General features: G+C 40.7%; 2 protein-coding genes across 3 annotated transcripts in view; both read right to left on the minus strand.

Annotated features, from left to right (window-relative positions):
- Nucleotides 1-225: 225 nt before the first annotated feature.
- LOC113172029 (tripartite motif-containing protein 16-like) lies at nucleotides 226-5,071 on the minus strand. 2 transcript variants are annotated; one of them, XM_026374831.2, is made up of 2 exons: nucleotides 3,358-5,071; nucleotides 226-1,073 (listed from the first exon to the last, which is right to left on the minus strand). In XM_026374831.2, the coding sequence occupies exons 1-2, from the start codon at nucleotides 5,028-5,030 to the stop codon at nucleotides 923-925; spliced, it is 1,824 nt and encodes a 607-aa protein (XP_026230616.1). In that variant the 5' UTR covers nucleotides 5,031-5,071; the 3' UTR covers nucleotides 226-922. The 2 variants fall into 2 exon arrangements, with proteins under 2 accessions (XP_026230616.1, XP_026230617.1); XM_026374832.2 differs by lacking the exon at nucleotides 226-1,073 and having other exon boundaries at nucleotides 3,471-3,543; nucleotides 3,617-5,070.
- Nucleotides 5,072-13,334: 8,263 nt separating this feature from the next.
- vipr2 (vasoactive intestinal peptide receptor 2) overlaps nucleotides 13,335-25,352 on the minus strand; it is a 28,116-nt gene continuing 16,098 nt past the window's right edge. The window contains exons 5-13 of the mRNA XM_026374928.1: nucleotides 22,504-22,601; nucleotides 22,001-22,133; nucleotides 21,196-21,346; nucleotides 20,705-20,765; nucleotides 19,632-19,701; nucleotides 17,825-17,916; nucleotides 15,598-15,727; nucleotides 15,436-15,477; nucleotides 13,335-15,313 (exon numbers count right to left, since the gene is read on the minus strand). Of these exons, the coding sequence (XP_026230713.1) occupies nucleotides 15,140-15,313; nucleotides 15,436-15,477; nucleotides 15,598-15,727; nucleotides 17,825-17,916; nucleotides 19,632-19,701; nucleotides 20,705-20,765; nucleotides 21,196-21,346; nucleotides 22,001-22,133; nucleotides 22,504-22,601 (951 nt within the window). The 3' untranslated portion in view covers nucleotides 13,335-15,139. The remainder of the gene's footprint in view (nucleotides 15,314-15,435; nucleotides 15,478-15,597; nucleotides 15,728-17,824; nucleotides 17,917-19,631; nucleotides 19,702-20,704; nucleotides 20,766-21,195; nucleotides 21,347-22,000; nucleotides 22,134-22,503; nucleotides 22,602-25,352) is intronic.

Below are 25,352 nucleotides of genomic sequence, written 5' to 3' on the forward strand. Positions count from 1 at the left end.
ACAAAGAACTCGGTATGTACATAGAATAAGATGGATGAAAATAGGTCAATAATTCTAGTTCAGGGTGGAATGACAACAGATATATGATAGATATAGATATTGTCAAGTTCCCTTACGCAGTGGGGAGGAACATGAGGATTAAATATGATTAAACATTAAATACTTCACTTTTGTCTATTTCAGTTTACTGAACTCTGCAGAGTCACTGGATTCAGATCCAGACAGGTACAACAAGACGTTGTTTCCTGGTCTAGCTGAACTCCTTTCAGCGCCATTTTCTGCCAGTGACTGTATAAGTGTGACTTTCTCACAGAAACAAGTTTTAACTGATCTAAACACTGTTTTCCAGCAGAGAACTGGTTTTCTTAGGTAACGTTGTGTTACACCCATGTTCAAACAACTGAGTGAACAAGGAAATACAACAGAGTGGTTATACCGGTGTAGCAGGATGTGGTGTGTGCTGCAACTGAAAGCAGGACTGAGATAATTCAGTCTATGAAAGACCAAAAAAACTGTTGTATAATCATTAAAATAAACAAAAAAAAAGAAAAGAAAAAAATATACTTTCTAGTATTAATATATATGCTTACTAAATGGATAGTGTTCCCATGCGCACACCTGGATGTGTTAACATTAGAAAGGCTATTGTAAAAGACATTGTGCCCAGGCACAGAGTCCCAGAAAGAATTTACAGCAACAGTAGAACACATTTTGTCAATAATCTCATGATCTTAATCATGACAAATCTAGACATTGAGTTTAAAAATCACTGCTCCTACCATCCTCTAATCAGGAAAGAAGTGGCATTATTTCAAGAAACAGGTGAAATGGGAAGATTATTTTGGGCCTATTGGACAAAGAGGAGCTCTGATAATATTTATTATAACAGCATTGGTGGTGGTATTTCCTATATTGTGGTATGTTACCAGCATTGAAACCCGTGATGGACACTGACTCCACAAACGTGACTTCTCTGAGGATAAGACCTGGGAGGGAGGGGACCAGGGGCATTAAAACTAAACTGTACAGTAGAATCTATACTGCTGAACCTGGGCTGAGTATCTGAAGTATCTGTCCTGTGTTTTCTACTAAGTCTTAGGCCCAATGTGATTCAGTTCTAGTCAGTTACTCAGATTCCAGGTTCTCTGGGTTCATCAATCACTAGGTTCAGTAACCTAGAGTCCAAAACCTCACTTCAGCCTCCAATAACATTTACACTACAATAAAATATATATACACATAAAACACAGCTGTCATGTTTCCTTTTCTTTACTAGTCTAAACATTTTTCCATTACATACAACTAATAATTCTAAAAGCTGTGTTACATGTCTTAGCAGAGTTCCAGTAGCTGCTCTACATGTAGCAGTCACTTAGCTGTAGGCCTCAATTAGCCGGCAGAACCTAGCAGCTAATGAGTTTATTTAAACAATACAAACACTTTGTCCAACATAAAATCTTCATATCCAGACTGGTTTAACTCTGAAATGTACTCAAAGGAACAAAACACACACACTTCAGCTCTCCCAGAATAGAGTTACCTGTGCTAACCAGCTAGTTTGGAAGCTAACTCACCTGGATAATCCACTTCATTAAGAGTTTTTCCTCTTGTCTCTATCAAATCACTTTCATTCAGTAACTCCTCTCTGGCAGCTCCAGCTCTGTTGACTCTAGTGCAGCAAATGTCCAGTCAACAATGTCCCACTTCACTTTTATAACTGTCAACCAGGTTTTTCCTGCTCACACACCTGTCTGAGTTGGTGGTCTCCTAGAATCGTGGGTGGGAGACTAGAAACTTCTCTGTGTACAGTACCCCGCTGACCTGTTAGGATACGTTTAGGAACATGTACCTGCATTGAATAAGTTCCAAGCCTCCTGATAGAGAAGTGAATACTTGATGTGTATTATGAAAACCTAACAGTGTCACGAGCTGGATGAAGGACTCCATGGCCAGATATATGACAAGACAGAACTGAGTAATCAATCTTTTATTTAAAATGGCAGAACAACAGTCAATCAATGAATTGGATCAAACAATCGAGATGGGAGGAGATGAGGCAGGGTGAGTATGGTGACCTGGGTGAAAACCGGAAGTGACGTTACAACCAAGATGGCCGACCAACGGAGAGCACATGGACAGAAACACAGGAGTCACACAAGCACCACGAGAACGTAGTCCAAGCAATTATCAGCAACAGGGCTGAACTCGGAGGTCTAGGGGAATCCAGGTCATACACAAGAAGGCAGTTTAAAGATAAATCCGACAGGCAAAATCCACAACAGACAGAAGGTAGAGTAGAGGGGGAACCACGAGGGAGAACACAGATCAGAGGGGAAACTCCCTGAACCAGAGGGATAGCCAGGAAGCAGGGTCAGGTCAGGCTGGTCCAGAGAGGGGGAATCCAGGGTAAGAGGGGTGCAGGTCAGAGAAGGGGAGTCCGGTAGATACAGGGAAAGGTCTGGTACCGTGAGCAGGGGAAAAGACAGGGGAGAAAAAGAACTCACAGTACCAAGGGGTCAGGCAAGAGATGGGGTCCAGAACAGGCAGAGCCCGAAACATCCAAACAAAACAGTCCAAGGTAACGCTGGATAGTGTCCGGGAGTGGAGAACAAACTATCTGGCAGCGGAAACAGGTGAGCAGGCCGGTATTTATACTGTGGGGGACAACCAGGTGTAACCAATCAGGTGAGGGCATGTGATCAGACTGGGAAGAGAAAACAGAAGGCTGCCAAAATAAGAGCACTGGGGAAGCACCAGCAGCAACAAGGCTGGAATCATGACAAACAGAGTGTAATATGCTGATAACAATGTAGAAATAGGTTTAATTCATTCATAGAGTTGGTTTAATGAAGACTCTCAGTTATGGGAACAAAAGATAAACAGCATCTTTACTTCTTGTCATCACAGTATTTACTGTTTTATTAGATCTGTCAAATTTACTCCATTTCAATTTACACAATGTTCAGAACAACATCCCTTTGATAAAGAACCATCAATTTCTAGGTTGGATTTCTAAGAAATCTGTTGTGATTTCTGTACATATGCAGTGGAAGAAAAACATCAGCAGACAAATCCATTCAAAGAAATATTCAACAAACGTTATGAGCAGAGAGAAGTTATTGTCATGTGGAGTAATGTCAGTTTGAGGAAAGAAAAGTTGTCATGAGCAGTGATATCCTTCATGACTAAACACAGGAAACAGCTCCAACTCAATGAATTCAACAAGAATCAAGAAATGATGAGATAATAAAGACGTTCTGACAATTCTTGTTTGATTTGACTGATTTCTGAGAAGTAATGTCACAAAAACATGAGGAAGAAATAAGATTAAACATTAAATACATTACTTCTGTCTATTTCAGTTTACTGAACTCTGCAGTGTCTTCAGTATAAGGAAGCCAAAGTCCAGCATAGAGAGGCTGAGTGAATGTGGTCTGGACTCTGTGGAGGAGAGTCATGGTTTGAGAGACGCTGTAGAAGGACAGAACACCTGCTCTGTGATCCAGGTAAACTCCTATTCTGGAGGACGGAGGACCTGAGACTGGAGTTCTGATATTGTTGTATAGAAATCTATATTTTCTGTTGTAATATCTGAATGACCAAGATTTATCATTGAATCCAAAACAACATTCCTTCCAGTTCCCTGTTCTCCTGATATTCTTGTATGCGACTGCTACATCAACTCCTTCTCTCCCGCTCCACTCCACCTCCCAGTAACAACGTCCAGTCAGACTCTCTCTACTCAGGACCTGACAACATTTAGTGAATCTGTCTGTGTGACTAGAATAAGACTGATGTTCACTCATTACTGTAACTTTTCTGTTTCCCTCAGATAATAACAGATATCTGTTTGCTGTGTTTGGATCCAGTGTGATTTCTTGTGAGTATTTTAAGAATCCAGCTCTGGTCTTTGGTTCTGGATTTGACAGTAAAACATCCACTTCAGTCTCTGTCTGTGAGATATTTGTCCATGTCTCCCTCAGAATGTCCTGTAGTTTGTCTCTGAGCTCTGACACAGCTGCTGTCACATCCTCAAAGTATCTCAGAGGACGGATATTGATGCTGGATGAGTGTGTAGATTGACTGAGTGCTGACACTGAGGGGTAGTTGTGTAGAAACTGGGTGTGATCCTCTGTGTGTGAGAGCTGCTCCAGCTCAGCGTCTTTCCTCTTCAGCTCAATGATCTCCTGCTCCAGCTTCTCCTGAAGCTCTTTGACTCGACTCACTTCAGTTTCCTGCTGGGATCTGATCTGCTGCTTCACATCAGACCTTCTTTTGTCAATGAGACCAATCAGCTGAGTGAAGATCTTCTCACTGTGCTCCACTGTTTTACCAGCAGAGTGATTGATAGCCTCCACCTCCTGTTGAAGCAGCTTCACCTCTTTCTCTCTGTCCTGGATTCTCTGCTGGAGTTTTTGTCGACTCCCCTCCAGCTCTCTCTGCCTCTCAGTCCTTTCTGCTGCAGCTGAGACTGTGTCGTGACCTTGATGTTGATCCACAGAGCAGAGATAACAGATACACTGCTGATCAGTACGACAGAACATCTTCATCACCTCATCGTGACGAGAGCAGATGTTTTCCTGGAGCTTCTTGGAGGGCTCCACCAGTTTGTGTTTGTCAAATGAAGGTGATTCATAATGAGGCTGAAGGTGTTTCTCACAGTAAGAAACCAGACATTGAAGACAGGACTTGAGAGCTTTCAGTTTTCTCCCAGTGCAGACATCACAGGCCACATCTTCAGGTCCAGCATAGCAGTGATCAGCAGGAGCAGCTTGGAGTCCAGTCTTCTTCAGCTCCTCCACTAAAACTGCTAACATGGTGTTTTTAACCAGCACAGGTCTCGGTGTGAAGGTCTGTCTACACTGAGGGCAGCTGTAGAGTTTCTTACCATCCTCTTCATCCCAGAAACTGTTAATACAGTTCATACAGTAACTGTGTCCACAGGGAATAGTCACAGGATCCTTCAGTAGATCCAGACAGATGGAACAAGAGAAGGTTTCTCGGTCCAGCTGAACTCCTTTCTGCGCCATTTCACCTCTCAGTGTCAACAACAAGTGTCAGAGTTTCTTCACTGTTAGAAGTGAAACTTGAACTCTAATCTCAACAACATGTGTTTGTGCAGTGAATGGAGTCTGTCAGCTCTTACACTTCACCACATGTTGGTTCCACCCATCCTCAAACTGTAGATCTGAAGAGGAGGGAACAAGGGAATAAATTAACAGAGTGGAGCTCAAGAGCATTTTAGGATCCAAGAGTTCAGGGTTCTTCTCATCTCTTCCTCTGTCACATGTTGGTTCCACCCATCTTTGTACTTGAAGATTAAAAAGAGGAGGAAACAAGAAAATCTCTCTTCAGAGTCCAGCTCACTGTGAGGAGGAGGAGTTTCTCAGCAGGCGTGTTTCAGGGTCCACGTATGTCTCACATGTCTTTTTCTTTTGCCACTCAGCCAAGAACACGTAATAAAACATGGAGTTAATAATATCTAGCTGGAATAAACTCAACAGTGATAAATTCTGTTTCCCATTTATTAAATGTTGATAAATGTTGAGGCTGCTGTAAAAGCAGGAAATAAACGTCTCTGTCACTAGGAGGAGACAGAGCTCCACTGAAATATTATCACTGTGGGGACGTGTGTGTTGAAATTATGGTGGTAAAGACATTTCTCAGCAACTTTCATTTAGCACTGCAGCTCTTTAATATTCTATATTTAACATTGTAGACATACTGTTCACAATCAAAACTGTTGGTTGTTGAGAGGCATCTAAAGGTGACGTCTCTTTTTCCTCAACAAAGTCCTAAACTGTTGAAAAGTTTACTTAAATATTAATTAGTCTTAGAAAGAACAAGGTCTGAGTTCAACAACAAAACAAACTGATTTTAATTCGTTTTGAAGCCAATTCAAAGGTGCAGTGGGTCAAATGTTGGAATCTACTACGAGGTTAAGTGAAAAAAATATATCTGAGTCAAACATCAGTCTCCTGTGGGAAAGTCCTGCATGAAAACTAAAGAACCAGACAAAGCAGCATTATCTGCTGCTGTGAGAATGAGAATGAGCTGATTCACAGATTGAAATATCAAAACTAACCTCTTTATAATAACTAATGAATTCTATAACAATGTTATTTACAAAATAAAAATGGAAGTTAGAAGAAATAAAACTAAATAAAGACCTGCACACCATCTGTCAGTGGTAATTAACACCTCACAAAGTCCTGTCATTAATTATTAAACCTTCGGGTTAGTGTTGACAGGGTTTCGTCAACCTGCTAAAATCACTTTACACTGGTTGTTTTCTACTATACAATTATCTAACAAAGTAATGCTGCTCAAAACATCTCATCTCTTTTCTTTACACTTCATTTTTACAGATGTTCACTCAGAAAAGCAGTTTTGTTGTCAGCAGCATAAAATCAGTAGAACATATTCACTATATCCTGGTTGGAGGTTTCCTGCCGCCCACTGGTTTGACCTCGTGTTGTCAGAACCGTGGAATGAGAGTGAAACAGTGGGAATTCTTCACTTGCTATTGTTCTACATCGATCTGTGAGTGAACAAACGTGACACCCACACGAGTGCACAAAATATTCCCACAAGAGGTTCAACACTTGGCTCCGTGGCTCCGCAGCACGGCCCTTTAATCAGCTCATCGGCTGAACACACAAAGCACTGAATGATTGTATAGGATCTGCGTGGGACCCGGTAATTATATAGTGTCTTTCTCCCAGAATAGCGTTGTCAAGGTCAGTGACCTGTGAGCTTCATGAGGCACTGGAATGCTCTGAGCGTGTTTACATCACTCAGTATGGATGCAGTGACTGTGGTGAGAGATGACCACGGTGGAGCTATGGAGGCTTTAACACACTGAAGTGTGGTACGGCCATGTTATTCACTGGGCGCAGAACTGGGGAATTCTTCAAATATTTTGCTTCATGACACTGACTCTGCACAGATGCATTGGGGTACTAGACTAAAATATACAGAAAGAAGAGAAATCATTTGGATTGAGTCTGACTGCAGGTCCTGCGGACATGTAGTGAAGTAAAGAAGTGGACCTTTCTAGTCCTCTACATATACACTTACTGTATGAGTGTTTCAGTGTGCTGTCAGCTCACATTATATCACACAAACTCTTTAATTGTGCATGAAGAAAGCACTCTTATTTCCACAGAAGGAGGGTTTTTCAATTCAATATTCACAGGACGTAAGAAACCCCAGGGAGAGAAAGACGTAGAGTTCCTTTACACAGAACTGACACATGAAAGAAAAGTCTGTGTTGTAATTATCTTGACAACTACAGTTTTCCCCCATTAGGAGACCACGGACTCTCTTATTCCTGTGAAAGTGAAACCATGTGGTGCGTGTCTCATTCCCTCTGCTGTGATCAATTATTCAGCTGTGAAGCCCTAAATAAGTACAGGACGGCAACACTTTAAAATGTGGTGCACACAGAACTGAGTGAGGTAACAAGTGGGGACCATTCTGTTTTAGTAATTAAGGTATCAGTCACAGAGGTCTGAGCATCATCCATCCATCTGCTCATTATTTTGCACTTATCCAACTGTGTCTCCCTCCCCAGCAACGTTTTCCAGCTCCTCTGGTGGGATCCAGAAGAGCAACAAAGGAGTAATCCCTCTTCCAGCAAGGACAGACATTCAAGAGATGATGTGTGAACAGAACAAAGCGACAGAGAAGATGTGCAGTTATGAGAATGACAACACAGATGATAAACATACATGAAGAATATGATCCTGAAGGCAAGACGGCGAGCAACAAGAGAGACGGGAAGAAGCTCCAGATCCAGTCCTACTGGAATGAGAACCAGGGGATTTGCTGACAATAAGAAAGTGCCTGATCCTTAATCCTTTAAAAATATACATCGGGAAATGTGACATTACCACAGAAAATTCTCTAACACTGAAAACGTGTTTGTTGATCTGTGTCTGTCACACTCAGTCCTGTCAGGTCGTTAAAGTCACTGGACTCATTTTCTCTGACAGTTAACATTTTCAGTCTTTTTGAGTTCATAGTCTGTGACAGCTGTAATTCTTGGCTTTTTGACAGGTGTCCTCTCTTGTTCCTTTCTGCAGTAAACATGTCAGAACCTCTGGGTGATCGTTCTTATCAGTTCAACTGTATTTATTTGTGTAATGCTACAAAAATCATCTCAATGCATTTTAAGACCTTGGAGAATTATCGAGAAAACCAAACATCCCTTAAGAGCAACAGAAGGTGACAGTGGTGAGGAAGAAACTGCCTCAATGGATGAAACCTCCAACAGAACCAGGCTCAGGGTGGATGCTGCCTGCTTTGACTTGTTGCAATGACATTTATTACATTTATCTGCGCAGGAACAAGAAAACCTGAAACAGGAGCTCTAAACTGTAAGATAAGTGGTAGGAAAACTTTCAAAACGTCATCTAGGTCATTAAAATTCAATATAAGGGATAAAGTGTTCTCTCTAAAATGACCAGAAATGAACACATTTCCAGTAATTTATCATGATTTTATTCCAGATTTTGTTTATCTGCTGACAGTAAGCTGCACATCAAAGTTTCTCACAGCATGTTCCTGTTAGAAGAAACTGTTTAATGGAGTTTTCTCTAAATAGGCAAGTTGAATTTTAATGGGTGACAGAACACATTTATTACTAATGACTAATTTAGATTTTCAATGACGATTACGATGTGTGTTCATGTCATCTACTGACATTTATTGCCTTATAAGTCATTTACAGCACATGTAAAAATACAGAAATTGTATCTGTGTACCTTGAAATTATGAATAATCTGCTTTCTTATTCCATAAATAGAAAATAACTGTGCATCCAAGAAAAAAACATTTTTGCTTGAGCATAAATTGAGCATCAGCTCAATAAAAAGTGTCTGCGAATTATGAAACACAGACACTCTCATGAACTTAATCGGGCACATCCCTCCACAGAGAACAGAGTTTCCTTCATGTCTGAGACCGTGCCATCAGGCCGCTCTGAGCAGCGTTCATAATCAGACAAAAAAGATCCTTTCATGTATGACAGCGACAGCGAGCGGCGACGTTATCCTGAGGATGTCAGCCAGGCCTGTGTGTGTGTGTGTGTGTGTGTGTGTGTGTGTAATCTGAAGACATCTTGACTTTAACACTGACTGACAAGAGAATCCAGCAGCCATCACTGCTGTTACAGCACAGATTTCACATGTAGCACTGAAAGCATAATAGCAGATTGGTTTAGAGTGTCTGAAGCAGTTTCTTTAATCCCATATTAAAATTGTATGACACCTCAGAGAAAATGAATCTTTCTGAGAGTCACACTTGATTATTCTTCTTTGTTTTTGCTTGATTGTGTGTTAAATGAAGGACCTTTGACAAACTGTGCTTAGAGTTGCAGCTGCAGCGCTCGCTGCTCCTGTATCCTGCATGATTCAATGCATCCAGCCAAACAATGAATAGATGACTTCTCTGCACATTCCTCTTATGTCCCCACTGAGATGACATTGAACAAATAAGGCTGCCTTCACCCACCTAAGTGTATTTAAACATGGCTTCATTCTGGGTTAATCCCATTCTAATCCTCTGGGTTTGGGCTGATGATAATGTTACCTGACTGGAGAATTGGCTCCGCTGCTTATTTATATCTGGATGCACCAGTGCAGAGAAATTTGAATTCTAATATTTGCTTTGACTGATGGATGGATGGAAACCTGACTAACAATAGTACTGTATAGTGTTTGGACTGTTTTACCATATGTTCTGTGTTTTTATGTTATAATTAATCTGAAGTAGAAGACACACAAAGTCATCTTCAACTGGTCCAATGTCACAGTCAATATCAGTCGACTGAGTTGTCAGTAAATTTCCAAACATGCCATCATTACTTCTACCCGTGTCCTAAAGTTTGCAGCAAATTAACTTAAACAGTTGTACTGTCTTTATACTTTATAATTCTTTCACACCTTTTCAATGTTCACTCCCCTGTAGTTAGAAGAAAGGATACGGTGGGATATGACCATTTTCTGACAGAAAGAAAAGGGCGAAGGTCAGATAAACCTTAAAAGTGCAGGAAAGAAATTTGACTTTCATTTGAATCGATTTGTTTGAACTTCCTCCAAGGTGTTGAGGTGACGCGTTGGCTCGGATGATTGATAGCGGCTTGATAGTTGCAGGTTTGGCCGCAGTCTCCAACACACGTCTTGGCTGAAGCGGAGTGACAGCTCACCCTGCCGACCCCTCCGGTTGTTACCGCAATGACGTGTTCTGTCGGTGACCCCTGAACCCCACAGACGTCAAACCTCCATCAGCCACCAACTGCCCACGCCTGGCTGGCGGTCTTATCAACCATTTACCCTCCATGAATACACAGACATATAAACACATGGCATCACACGTCCTCTCAGAGCTCCCAGACATAATCTCACCACATTCAAGTGACAGGTAGAGGACATATAAAGAAGATAGATAAAGGAAACTAACTGAGTGCTGCGGCAGTGATGAAAACAATAAAAAAATAAAAAATAATAAAATAAAATCTGTATTCTAGTACAGAAAATGTCCATAATAATAAACAGAAATCATATTTTGGAGACACTTCTTATAGGAAAATGTTGGACATTGAGGCAGGTAGAAGTTTAATGTTTAATGTTTAAGTTTAATGGCTTCTGTCTCTCCAAAGTCTGAGTAGATGGACAGATGAGGACCTGGAAATATTCTTTGTAGTGTAGCTTCACTTTGACACATCCTGTCAGGGTGTTTAGCAAGTCTGGCTCAAGGGCAATACCCCTGAAGACAGAATCAAGTGCTGAAGTGTTTAGTAGCAGCTAGTGGAGCCTTGAAGCAAACTATGGATGAAAAAAGGGATTGTGTTTGTCTGTAAGGACGTAACCAAGTCCCGTGTAACAGTAAAGGAAATCAGTTCAGTGCCATTGGAGGAAGGCCCAGTGGTGGTTGACTGGTATGGCTTTCACCAGAACTGAAAAAAAAAATTTAAATACAAAAATGTATTTCTTTCTTTAATAAAAATATGCTACTGATGCACTGGCAGCTCTTTCAAATCTTTAATCTAACTCATTAATTTAGTGTCATATATACTAGAGTAGCTGCGGTTTTACTCAACATTATTTACTTTCCCAGTCTATTTACTGCTGGCTGTTAAAGAAACTGTGGTAAAGAATCTGTTTCCACCTCCGGAGGGCTGTGGTTTCCATTCACTACAACCAGCAATGTGAAGCCAAGAGCTTGGTGATCGCCCTAACACCGACCCCCCACCCAGCCCACTGTCTTCTCTACCAATTAGCATAGTGGCTTCAAGTCATTCTGTCAGCTCCAATCAAGTCAGCCCGTCTTCTCGGAGATGACCGAACATGCAGCTCGCCACCTTCAGGCATGGAGGCAGAAGAAAACTGAAAAATCCAGATGCCTTGATATAATTTCGTTTTTATTAATGCGGTTCCATATCTGTTGGGTTCAGCCGAACAGTTGGACTGACTGTGGTATGTGTGCTTGGGATCCTGAAAAACTGTAAATGGAACACCTCTTGAAACACCAGCGGTTCTTCTGACTTTACCTGAACCATCCTCCCCCCCCCCCCCCCCCTCCACCCGCCACCCAGTCTGTTGGATCATTACTCATCATTGATGCGATAAGAACTTAACTTGCTGTTACGAGGTGCACTGAGTTCAGTTCGTGAGAATCACTGATTGAAATAAATAAGAAATGTCAGCAACTCTAAGCAACAGTTGAAATTCACCTGCTGAAGGACAAATATTCCTAGAAGCCAACTGAAATGAGAGTCAACAGGTTTTAACTTTGTGTGGGAGTTGGATATTTTGACCTCCTGTTACTCTCATTGAGCAGTTTTGGCCTATTAAAGGACAAACAACAATAAAATGAAAGTTACATTCACTCATTACAATGTTAACAAATATAACCTTTATCAATCATCTGTATGACATTCATGTTGTCTCAATACAAATACATGTGTTCAATAAAGACATGATGATCAGCATCATGTCAGTCAACATTAAATATGAAATCACAAGCCAACACTAAGTGTTGTATATGGTCTTCAATTTTTTGCTTCATCCCATGGATTCACAATAATGCAGACATCTTCTAATACACTGAGTAACATGGTGAAATCCTGTTTGTAACATATTTGGTGACACTTCTCTTAAGGCATACGACTATTTGAATGATCAGAACTGTTTATTGAACCTTTCTGTTAACTGGTTTTATTTTTTATTTTGTCATATACTTTGTATATGTTTTTATTTCTTGTATTAATACATTTGTGGAAAAATACCTTTTGTCACAATTGTATAGACCAAATACAGCATAAAGAATAAATGTTCAGCAGATGTTTACCATATGCCAGTATCTGCAACTAAAACTGCTGAGGCAAGCTAAAATATTTCTCTTGTTTTCTTGTCACACATCTTTTTTCCATCTCTGCTGCCAATATTTTGATTTTCTGGCATCAGTAACTGACACAAATGATGGACAGCTGTAAATCCACATTCCAGGCACTGAAACCAAGATTTGTGGAAGTTCATTTTGTGAACCTTTGTTGATGTACATCGTACAACACTGGGGTCTATCACTGCCTATCTAAAATGTGGTGTTCCACAAGGTTCAATCCAAGGACCTCTATTACACAGAGAGGTCTATGGTTTGTAAAGTCCAATGGTGCAAAGTTAGTCAGTTAATTTGGTTTTATAATATTAATCAATTTGCTTTAATTCATGAAAAGTTCTATATGACTGAACTGACTTGACACAGTGTCATTATATGTGAGCACAATAGGAATCATAATAAGCAATATTTTCGAGATTCTGGACAAGTAACCTACAACATTTTTATTCATAGAGTTTAATTGCTTCAGTTTTAAAAGATCTGGGTAATACCTAGTAAGGCACAATATAGTCTGGCTCCAGTTACTGTCCACTGGAATACTGTTTTGGTTCAAATTGTCCTTTGTTCCATAGTACTGGTTTCCACATTCCAACAGAGAAAAGGTTCTTCTGTATGCCTTAAATAAAGTGTCACCAGACGTTTTAATCTGGTGCCAAAAATTAAATAGAACATGTAAAAGACAAATTTAGTACTTTGCAAACAAATAACAGTTCATTTTTTCCTTTTCATCTCTTCACACAATTTACACTATGTTCTACGAATGACACATTGACGGCCATAAAACCAACAGCAAAGAAAAAGGGCTGAGAATATCATGCAACTGCTAACATTATTTCAATTAATTAGCAAATAATTATTCTTTTCTTTTAGTTTCCTGCGTCCATTTGGTACTTCTGTTTTAATTGGTGACTGTCAGCAGATTTCTCTCTAAGACATTGAAGACATTGCTATGTACCCATAGCAATGTCTTCAATGTCTTAGCAAACAGTGATGTAGCAGTGGACTGACACTTCTGCATCACATCTGCAAGGTGATACGTTTAATTACTAAAACAACTGTTTGTCATCTATAATATTCTATTTGCTTCAGGACTTTTACTAGTGCTTGTTTTTCAGTTTAACAAAGGGCTTACTGAACAGTTGAGTATTTGCATTTCTTCAGATTAAACAAATCCTCGAGGGTTTTATTTTCCCTGTGTGGTGGTGCAGAAAGGATTTTTCAGCACAGATCAGATCATCAGATGTGGATCAGTACAATAAAAAATCTGCATTAGCAAGTGGGAGTTGATGGTAATCTTGCAACAGTGGATGGGTGTGGGTTCAAATGAACAAAGTGCAAAGACAGGATGTGTTCTCTCACTCATTTCCCACTGAACCTCATTAGAAGTTTGTAACATGTTTTCTTTCCTCTTGAGACAGGGATTTTCAGGCTTTGTGAAACTGAAACTGTTTTGTGTGGTTCAGCCAAGTGACAGATGGTTATGCCACTAATCTCTGCCATCGATCTCAACAGAAGTTGGTAATGGACTAAAGTTTCCCTTTTAGTTAAATTACATCTTCTGTCTGAGCAGCTGCATTGTTTCATGATGATGGAATAGTGAGCTCACTGCACAGGTAAGAGGTCTGGAGCATGCACAGCACTTCTTAAAGATGACAGCTCAATAAATGTACATTATATGGTGAAGTTTTTCAGAACAGTTTGAGGGAACAATCCTGTAGATGCCAGTGGTTTATCTGAAACCCAGACAGCCAGAGCTCATGTGCTCATCTGGGTCAAAATGCAACTGTGACTTATTCAAAGCAGTGATTTTAGTATCAGATGGGTGAGGGTGGCCACTATAGGGCAAATTATACAAGGTGACACAAAATATTTCTTAATAAAACAAACAACAAAAACATCTTTTTTTTTCTGCATACTTGGAATTTTTCTGATTTTACCATGGAGAAAGTAAGGAACACCCTACTTCCTTATTTCTGCCTGATGATCATTAATTCCTATGTTCACTGTAGCGAGTTGTCTCTGGAATGTAAAGTTGTCATTTAGAGAAGATTTCCTGCTGGAACTAATGCACAGGCTTCATAAAACAGTGATTTCCTCTCAGATTTTTCACCAACCACATTCTCACAATATTATGATTCCCAAATACAGAGTCACAGCTACGTTGTGGGTGTAGAGGCCATAGCTGCCAAAAAACACTGAGTCTCACACCTGTAGGAGAGTCATAAGTGACACTGATAGGTGTATGCATTGGTATATTAGATACAGTAATGTTTGCAATGTGGGTTTCATTTAACAATGAGAAGTGTCAGAGACAAAAAGTCCTGTTTATTGCAACATGTGTCCAATCTAAACTCTCTAACTAATCCTGAAGAGAAGAATGACATTGATTCTCTTACTCCTGTCTTTTTTATAAATACTGAATATATACAAACACAAATCAGAGTATGTACATTTCTTACCTTACTAATGTTGCACTCTGTCTAAAAGACCCATCCCTTTGCAACACAACATAAAAAAATGAACGAAATAGATCTTTGTTGGCAGCAGACCCACGCACACCCCTGCAGAACCGACCAGAACTGTGTCAGGTCCACTTTAGGTACATTTTGACTTGTAAAGCTCAACTATCCCACCCATGTGGTTCTTCACCTCATGTTATGTGTGAATCTATTCGAGCCACGCCAACCTGTCGACTGTATTTGCTTTCAGTACTTGAATTCTTGGTTCCCCCAGCTCCTCACAGAACTGTGGTCTCTGACTGCAGGATGGACTGGGTCCGGGAGTTGCGGTGGAACTGCATCATGGGCTCTGAACCATTCTTGGAAGCGAAGGTGCTGTTAAAGTGATGATCTCTGCTCAGACGACAATTCAGACACACGCTCCGCCACTTTCTCTTTAGCTCACACTGAACCTGCAGAAATAAGTAAATGAAGACGTGTTAGCTTAGTTTTTTTAAAGAACTGTACTTAAATTAAAATACTATAAACAGCTATAACTATAGGAAAGTTAAGGGTTTGACACAGAGAGATTTACCTCACTGTTTAGAAAACAATACAGAATGGCCACCACCAGACCCTGAGGAAACAGCAGCATAGTAATAATTAAAAATTAAAAATATAAAGTAACGTCAGGTGTAATTCAACATTTAGCAGCATGCTAACGTAAAATGAAGCAGGTGGATAAATGGTTTCACACCTGAAAAGATCCAAGAGCCAGGTCAAAAATGATTTTATAATCTTCTGTGATGGATTCGCTGAGAGAGACGAAGATCACGTAGTGAATCCCAAACAGCGGGATGAGCAGGAGAGTGGATTTAGCCAACCTCCTGGAGAAGAACATAAAGGAACAATTAGAACCATCTGGGATATAAAAAGGTTTTAATGGGTCCAAAATTCTGGAGCCGAAAAAGCTCACCTGGATAAACCAGGCAGTGAAAAGCGATTTCATAATCTTTCAATGTGTATTTGTCACTTAAAATCAGTTTTAAATGGAGATCCTCCATCCAACAGATTTGTTATTAATCAAACGTTATGGACCGTGTCGTAGTTCCTGTTTCAGCCCCTAGAGCCACATGTCATCATTTCTATTCATCTGTTATTCTGCCATCGAGCCTCCAGATGTCCTCAGACGTTGTTTTTCGTCAGCCTGAATTTGTTGCTCTGGTCTCTGTTAAATAACCCCTCCCTGCCTCATGACTCCTCTTTATCCCTGTCTAGATTTTTGTTGAATTGAAGTCTGCTGTCTTTAAATAACTGCTGTCTATTTACTGTCCCTTCTTGTCTGACTGACATGTGAGTCACACTGAGTTGCTTACTTTGCCTGGCTGTTGATCCGCCCTTGAGTCAAAGCAGCACAAGTGTAAACAAAAATATCACTGTATCCACCCAAACAGGTCATAATTCACGTCCTCTTCCCTGTCATTCAGCATTAATACCTGTATTAGTCAAGGGTAATTTTGCCAGACAGCCACTAAAAACCACTTGGAGTTTATGAAGGCAGCTGTAACGTTTAGTTACCAAGATGCACGACAAGAAAGAGAGAAGTTTAAAGAAAGAAGGTTTTAAACACAGGAAACTGAAACAAACAAGAACTTAACAAGTGTAGGCAAGGTAGGTCTAAATTAGAGCGACAACACTGATGAATGTATATGATTTCCCAATTAAACTAAATGATCACAGGTATAAGAACATAAAAAGAAACAGAAACATGAGCACTAACAGACGTGAGGATAAACTGAGCAGATCGAGAGTCACAGACGAGAGCATCAGCAAAGACTGACTGAGGATAAACAAAGGCTATGAGGTCAAAGACAGGAAAATGAAGAGGCATGAGACACTGACCAGGAGTGAGTCAAAACAGGGGAGGATGGGGAAAAGTAAGAGGGGACTGTGGGCAGCTCACTGAGAGCAAAGGATGGGAGTGTAGAACCGAGGAAGAACCTGAACCTGCAGAACAATGACAGCTGCTCCATCCAACAACACGCTGCTTTTCCTTCGTGTGTGTATGTCTACAAATCAAACCGACGCCATGTGGGACCGCGTTCATCTAAACAGCATGGTGGGATGACAGTCATCGCCGTCCCAGTGTGCTGAGTGATATTTACAACGGCTTTCTAAACACGATCTGGTGACATTAAACCAGGTTAAAACATAAACACAGAACAGCAGGAAAAGGGAGGAGATATGAACTCCTTAATCTCAGCTATGGAGTTGGAGCAGGTAGTCCAGCAGTGTTTTATTACTGCTACAGCTCGATGTAAAGGCGATGAAGCCCCCTCCTCCCAGTATCAGTGTCCAGCTGTCAGCTCTGCTCAGACCAACACTGAACTACGCTGACAACGAAGCTTCACTTACACCAAGAGGAGAATCTGCACTGGAACAAACTGAGCTTTTCATCACCTCCTGCCACTGAATTTCAGATCCCTGCAACCACAAGACACAACATCACCTGACAACTCGGCACAGCTCCGGTTTCACTGGAGGGTAAAATTGCCTGAAGATTTCAGACAGGAGCAAAGACTCAAACAGACACTGAACTGAGGAAGAACGAGCCACAGACGTGGAGGTTTCACCCCCAACACTCCGCTTCAGAAAGGCTCCATCATGAGCTGCTGTCTTGTTGACTGAGCTTCAGCGTCACTCTTATCTCTCCCAACAGCAAACACTGAGGGGTTTAAAAAAAACAACAACAGAAAACGTTCTGGCCGTCTCAGATCTCTCGAGGCCTTTAGCTGACTCTCGTATCCACAGCCACTTACAGAGAGCGCCGGCGTTTAGTGACACACACAAAAAATAGGTTGATAGAAAAAACAAATAAACAAGTGGGTGGAGATTTACAGGGATCAAGGATTTTACATTTCTCTGTAGCTTCTTGCCGTTTAAATAATTTCAACACTATTGAATCTTAACCTGCTGTGAGATACCTGTATTGTGACTGGTCGTTGCCGCCCACATCAGGACACCTCAGCTTCTGAACCAAGATGCGAATGATGCTGATGAAGAAGATGAAGTTCACCTTGGAGACGGGGATGAAATAACTGAGTTATCACAACAGCTGAGTCACATGAACCCGGACGTGATTTGATTTTGTGTTTTAAACTATTCTCTACCCACAGAAAGAACTGAATGAAAAGTGAAGATAGAAACACACAATAATGGGAAAATAGTCTGGATCTGTAAGGTCAAAAGGATTGATGGACACATCTTTTCCTTTAATGTATCTAGGTCCCTTTAAAGAGAAATCAAGTTGTAAACATTTTTGTTTTATCTGTCACAAACAGACAAATTACATTTCCTCACAGGGAGACTCACACTCATTGTAAGTAGGAGTTATAGCAGCTTAATCTGATTAAACTTGTGATTTAAAGATAAATTATATCCAGCACAGGTGATACAACAAGCTGAATGCTTACATGAATATTCTGTTCACTATCCTCAGTTCATCAGTTTACAAAGAGGTATTTTAGATCTTAGTCATTTAATTGGCATCTGTCAGCCGAGCCGCTTCTACATTTAGAATTAAGTGGGGAAATTTCTCTCCCTCCTCTTTTAATGCAGGTCTCTGTGTAATAACACTCAACAGTGTAACATCATCTACTGTAGGCGGTAATGACGTTTCCTCTAATATTTTAGTGATAATAAGCTGTTATTCATGGGGCTCTTTGCTTTAGAAAGATATTTTTATCCAGCCTAAATTATGTCCTATTTAAAAAATCTGAGCAGAAAAGTAGGACAAATGAAGTATACAGAGCATCCAGAAAGTATTTATTAACCTTTTCCACATTTTGTATTGTTACAACCAAAATGGATTAAATTCATTACTTTCAACAAACCAGGCAGCGTTCAGCACCTGAACAATAGCGTCCCTACAGAGACGCATGGTGGTGGTAGCATCATAGTGTGGGGATGTTCTTGTTGTGGGGATGAATTGGGAGACTAGTCAGGATCGAGGGGGAGATGAATGCAGCAATGTAAAGAGAGATATTTAATGAAAACCTGTTGCAGAGCGCACTGGACCTCAGACTGGGGCTAAGATAACGAAGGAATCGCTGCAGGACAGGGCTGTGAATGTCCTTGAGTGGCCCAGACTTGAACTAGATTGAACATCTCTGGAGACCTGAAAATGTCTGTACAACTGCCCAAATATAGGTGCCAAGCTTGTAGCATCATACTCAAAAAGACTTGAGGCTGTAGTAGGTGCTGAAAGTGATTCAACAAAGCATTGAGCAAATACTGTAAAGTTTACTGTAAAGAAAAAGTGAATTCTTTCTGGATGCACTGTACTTTTATCTCATTGTTTATCTCATTGTAGTCACTTCATCACACAAGACCTTTGTCTATATTTAACACTGACTTCCTTCTGCTGAAACCTTTAATGCTGACACAGCTTATGTTGGGGCGTCACTCAGCAGGGCAGTGGGAACAAGCTCAGCGGAAACCATGTGAAGCTAACAACTTGAGGCACACAGTGTTAATGTATTATATCGCTGTTAGTGATGCCCAATGGACTGATGCCTGTAGATTACCTGTGTATTAGGGCTTTAAAAGGTTTTTAAATACACACAGCAGGAACCTTAAATGAGATAAAAGCCTTTAAACAGGAAAAGGTCTTAATAACAAATCATTAAAGGGTTTGATTATTATCTACCTCCATTATTTCATTGAGCCTTTTGAACCAACAAGCATGTGAAACACCTGCAGACAAACAGGAGGCAACGAATGTCAACCTACCATAATGGAGAATCCGATCGGGCCATTGATCACCAAGTTGGGTATGGGGTTATCGTTTCTTTCCCAGCATCTGATGGTGTCAGAAATACTCACAATGTAAGTGACATAGTGAATGTGATAGAGACACAACAGCTGCAGAAAAGTTTACTTTAGTCGTTTACTTCTTCAATCTCACGTCCCTCAGGACAAGTCTAAGTCCAGTCACAAACCCATCAGTCCATTTAACTACTTATCCAGGTCCAGGCTGCAGGGGTCAAAGACTAATCAAAAACATGTCCCAGGCAGCTCCTCAGCCGTGTCCAAGACGTTACCAGGTGGGATGGAAAACATGCCCTACTGCATGTTCTGACTCTAGTTGGCCTGGAGTCCGTAAGGAGTCGTTATTAGGGCTGAACCATGTGAGCTGGTGCATTTAGGTCAAAGAGTCGCGATTCCAGTCGAAGCACCTTACGGATCTTCTGCCATCTCATTCCCACAAAAGTAAAACTCTTAATGAGCACAGATAAAGGGGAGCGGACAGACTGGTAAATGAATGCTTCACCAATCTGCTTCTTGATTTCCGTTCTATCAAGCTGTGATCGGGGCGACAGTACCCCGAGTGAAAAATGCAAGCAGCTCACTAATTTGAATGTCATGTTTTTATCTGTTTACTTCAGTTAACAGCCTCAGAAAAGCACCGAGGACTAATTTCACGCTCACGTTTAATTATTCTCTAGATTTTCCTTGTTGCTGTCCATTGTTATTCGGCTGCTCTGTAATTGTTGTTGCAGATTTGTTTAACCCAGTTGATTTTACACACACACTCAGTGTGACTCCCACAATAATGAGCTGCAGTGTCAGCTGTAATAATCAGAAGCTGAGTAGATTCATGGCAACAGGTTCACACTACGACTCCAGATGATTATTTCAACAACTGTGCACTTTGACATCTGGGATATTTGCTTTATTCTGGAAACAGAGACACATTACCCTCTAGTCATCTGCTGACAGAATCCCAGCAGTAAAAAGTAATTTGTGAACTTAATGAATCAAGTTTTCACGCTGATGATCAACTGGCTGTTGGTGCTACTCACCCTGTATCTTCCAAATAAATCCTCGCCATCGCCCACGCAAAGACGAACACTGTGGGTATTCCTGCAAACAACCAAGTAATGAGGACAACATTTATACAATGCAGTTAAAACATGTCTTTATTATTTAGTTTTATTAGTTTAAAAATAATTTTAAAAATCTAGATTTTAGTTCTATTTATTAGCATTTTGGTTATGTCTTCCTCAGTATGCATTAAAAACCTCGATATTGTCTAATAAATTATTATTCGTTTAGTGTATTAGTTTGTACAGATTATGCAAATATCATTTAGAAGATTATTTATTTTAATATTAGAGTATGAAAACCATATTTAGTAGATTATTTGAGTTGAGCTCTGTGTAGGATCACTCATATCATGAAACACTAAAGATGATGATTAGTGATACTTCAAACAATGGACTCGCTTCTTCTTAACTTTAAACTAAATAAAAGCTGAGTACATGTGGTTTTTGATGGGAGTCACTGCACTCACCCCAGCCGATGAACATGTAAACAATAAAGTGTTTGTTCTCAGAGAAGATGACGACGAGGAGCGTGTGCAGGTACAGACCCTCCACTAGCAGCCAGAAGAAGTTGGCCATGATGAAGTACTGGAAAAACACCAGGCTGGCTTTGCACCCCACCTGAAATAAGACAGGACTCACTGTGGGTTAAGCCAGTTTTTACATACAGCATCACAGTACGTTGGGTCAATCAGTGAGTTCACGAGGAGGATGAGCCTTAATTTGTAGATCACAACATTAAAAGCAGTTTATAGAAGAGTGAACAGGTCTGAGCGCTGGTGTCACAATTTCTGGACTCTGCCATTGTACCCTGTAGCTTGTAGGTCGGTTTGGATAAAAGCGTCTGATAAATGTAAATGTAAAAAACATGGTGGTGCGTTTTGAACAGAATGGATTTCAGCCTGTGAAAAACCATCTTCTGTTTTGCTGAACGAAAACGTGTTTTGCATTAAAAAAGATTTTAAGTCCACAAGCTGGTGCATCAGGGATGTTCGTATGACGCCGTTATTAAAGAACTTCCCTAAATTACACTAAATTAAATGATGGCGTCAGTGTCGGTGGGATTGTTTACTGATTAGATGGTTTACTTGTTTGTCAGATCTGATCATGCTGGACGATTTGTAAAAAAAGCTCATTTGCATTTTTAATTCCAGCATCAGCACCGACTCCCCTCTGTGACAGCTGAGCTGTTAACACATGGACATGTGGCCTCCTGCCCTCTGCTGCCTCGCTCGCGTCCCTCGGGAGGAGCGAGGACAAGGATGGTGACCTCACCAGTGAAGGCTGGTTGGAGCACTGCGAGTTTCGGTTGAAGAGGATGTCGTCTTTCACCAGAACAGCCACGGCTCTCAGGATGAAGGAGATGAAGAGGTTCAGATGGATGTAGTTCCTGGTGCAGTGGAGTTTCCTGCACACACAGTATATCAGGTTCATTTGACTAAATAAATACTGTAAATCTGCTGTTTACATTTACATTTTACATTTAAAGCCTCTACGTAGATAATTTTAATTAATAAATGAATAAAAATAAATGTAATTTACCTTTAAACTGAGCAGCTGACAATTAATGATAAAGCTGTGAAATCAAATGTGTCTAATTGCCGGTGGCTGTTCATTTAAAACTCAATTAACATGGCAGCTTCTTCCTTCAGACTGCGACACGCCAATCAGAACAACAACACAGACACAAACACCAATCTTATTACTGGTACATATTGTTAAGACCGCTTCCCCTCAGGGACCACGAGGTTTCATCTGGTGTGAAAATACTGTCTCACCGGAACAGACAGAGGATGGCGCTCCCTGTGGTGAGGGCGATCAAAGACAGACTGTGTCCCAAAGTGTACAGAGTCTTCACGACGATGTAGAAAACCAGCTGCAGAGACACGGACGTCAGCGTGTTAATGTAGAACATTAGTCAAAGCACAGCTGGGCAGAAACACCTAGACACAGCATCACAACACAGTTTCAGCAGTACAGGCTGCGTGAGGCTGACTGAGGCTTGAGTGGACTCTCCATGGACGTGCAGCCTGAAAACGTGTGTATTAATTAAAAAATAATTCAATTATCAGCATTAACACTGTGAATACGATGATTTTGATGATCTGGTAGTATTTGCTGAATTCACTGCCAGTAAAACTCAACGATATGAGAACAGTAACACAGGGAGAAGGGGGGGAAACGAGAGAGTTAGGACGGCACAATGGACAATTCAGTGCTGCAGTTCATGACCCAAAATGAGCCGAATGAGTGAACAGGAGGAAGCTGCAGTTACACAACATCAAAGAGCCACAAACCAGAAACACAAAGGTTGAAGGACGGTTAAATTCACATTCGATGTGCTGCATGTTCAGAGACGTTAAGGCAGCTTAGAGGTTCGCCTGGTGTCATTTTAAATCAATGAGGTTTGATAAAATGTGATAAAATAATTCTAAATATTTACAACAAGAAAAAGAAAAAAAAAAAACATACGTGTTCAAAGCTACTAAATATTTCCAGCTACTGTTCATTTGTAATTCTGAATATGAATGAAGCATTACAGTGTTCTTTATAACATGTGAAGGAAATACACTTCTTGTGTAAGCACATTTGTCCCTGGTGTTAACCTAAGTGCTTTTATAGCTAAGTAAAAGTCACTGTCTCCCATTTAATCAGGAGTTACAGAAGCTGCGTGAACACAGAGTATCTTTGAGGTTTGTCGAGCTCGTTTCAAAATATTTGGTGTGAAATGAAACAGAATTCAGATCACAAGGACAGAGAATTCCTAGAACGCTGCTTTTCGACTCCCTCTGGACATTAAATATGAGTTGCACGCGTCTGCAAAGATGCAAAGCAATAAAGCTTCGAATCCCATCAGAACAGGCTTGTTACACTGTGGAGAGAGGTTCTGAATCTGGCATGACGAGCTGCAGAAGACACAGTTTCCCTCTTAGAAGAGAAATAAACACTTTGCAGTCTGTGTGTGTCCTGTTAACCTGCTTCCTCAGAAAATCAAAGAGTGGTCATTGAAACACATTTACTGTCAACAGGTCGACTCCTGTGTATGAGTCAGATACAGAGCTTCCTCTTCATTCTCCTTCTATCAACTTTCCATCTCAGTTCACATTCTTAATCGTCCTCTTCAGCTTGTCTGAGAACAATTTATGGATCAGATTAACACCTGGAGCTGCCTTCGGAGGTCGCCGTGATATCACAGTGTCTCCTTTGCTCCAGGAGAATGCAACTGAAGTGCTCCTCACTGCAGCTGCAGCTCAGTGTCATGATCCGGTTCCCTGCTTCTGGGTTTGTCACAGACTATTATCTTTGTTTCTGATCCCCCTCTGGTTTTAGTTTGTTCCGTCGGTGGTCGCAGCATGGAGGTACAGGGGGGTGGGGGAATGCAACCTACGATATCAGAACCAGTCAACAAGGTATAAAACAGCAGGGAAAGGAGATGAGTTATGACTTATTTGGTTTTAAATTAAGCTAATTCCTGAGCAGGTATTGAATTAATGTATTTTCTCTAACATAGAAACTGAGAAGCTCTCCTTTTAAGAGCTGTTGTTTATTTCCAGCACCTCCATCTGAAGGCTGTAGGTTCATGGCCGCTCAGATTTGTTTGTATGTTTGTTTTTGAGGAACCATTAACAGTTTAATTTTCCTTTGTAATGTTGATTTGCTTTATTTCAGATTCAGAAGTCCGTTCTTTTTGTGTTTGACCCTGACAGGAACCTTCAGGTCTATTTACACTGGCTATTGTTCATTCATCTAACACGCTGCATTTCAACATATTTCTTTTTTCAATTATGTATTTTGTTTTATAAACTACTTTATAATTTTCAACCCAACGCTCAGAAATAATTACGTTTTAACAACTCATTGTCGGCTTCTTCCAGATGGATTTTTTTCCAATTTCTCTCTCAGTGAACAGAGGAAAATAAAAAAGGACATTTACATTCCTCGCAGCTCATTTCTTTACAAAAGAAACGCATAACGACTCTGCTGGAAGATAAAGTGGCAACAAACCAACGTGTCTGTTTACTGAATTCTGTGAACTGTGACTTTTAAATGACAGAAGCTGAGGTTCATTCATGTTTTTAATTTTGAGGCCTCTGTTTTTTTATTATCTTGCAAAATGCAGTACTGAAGATGGGCCATGGGACGGAGACCAGCTAGAACTGGGAGGCAGGAAAAAGGAAGACGAGAAAGAAAGAGAGGGATGAGCGGGCAGTTAGTTTAACAAGCACAATGGGTGATTCAGAATAAGACCAGTCGTGACCCAAACTGAACCACAGCAGTAGAAGAGGAAGGGAGGTGGGAGGCAGCAATTATCACAGTGGAGGCCAACAAGGACATCGTCTCAGCGGAAACTCTCTCTTCTCCTGCTTCCCCGAACTGTTTGGATGGAGGATGAATCACTGACAAACCAAACAGCCTCAAACGACCCTCAGGCAGACGAACGGAGGAAGTTTTTTAATCGTTCGTTTCATATAATTAGCAACAAATAGTTCAATTTGCTGAAATTTAACCATCAGTAAAAACAAAAGATCGCACTCAGAGACAGACTCGTGCACTCTGGCTGCTTCACTCTGCTTCAAGTCTTCAAAGTGAAATCATGGAAGCTGCTGCTTTTAACAAGCTCAGACGT

Source organism: Anabas testudineus, chromosome 17 (assembly GCF_900324465.2).
Source record: "Anabas testudineus chromosome 17, fAnaTes1.2, whole genome shotgun sequence".
Lineage (NCBI taxonomy): Eukaryota > Metazoa > Chordata > Actinopteri > Anabantiformes > Anabantidae > Anabas > Anabas testudineus.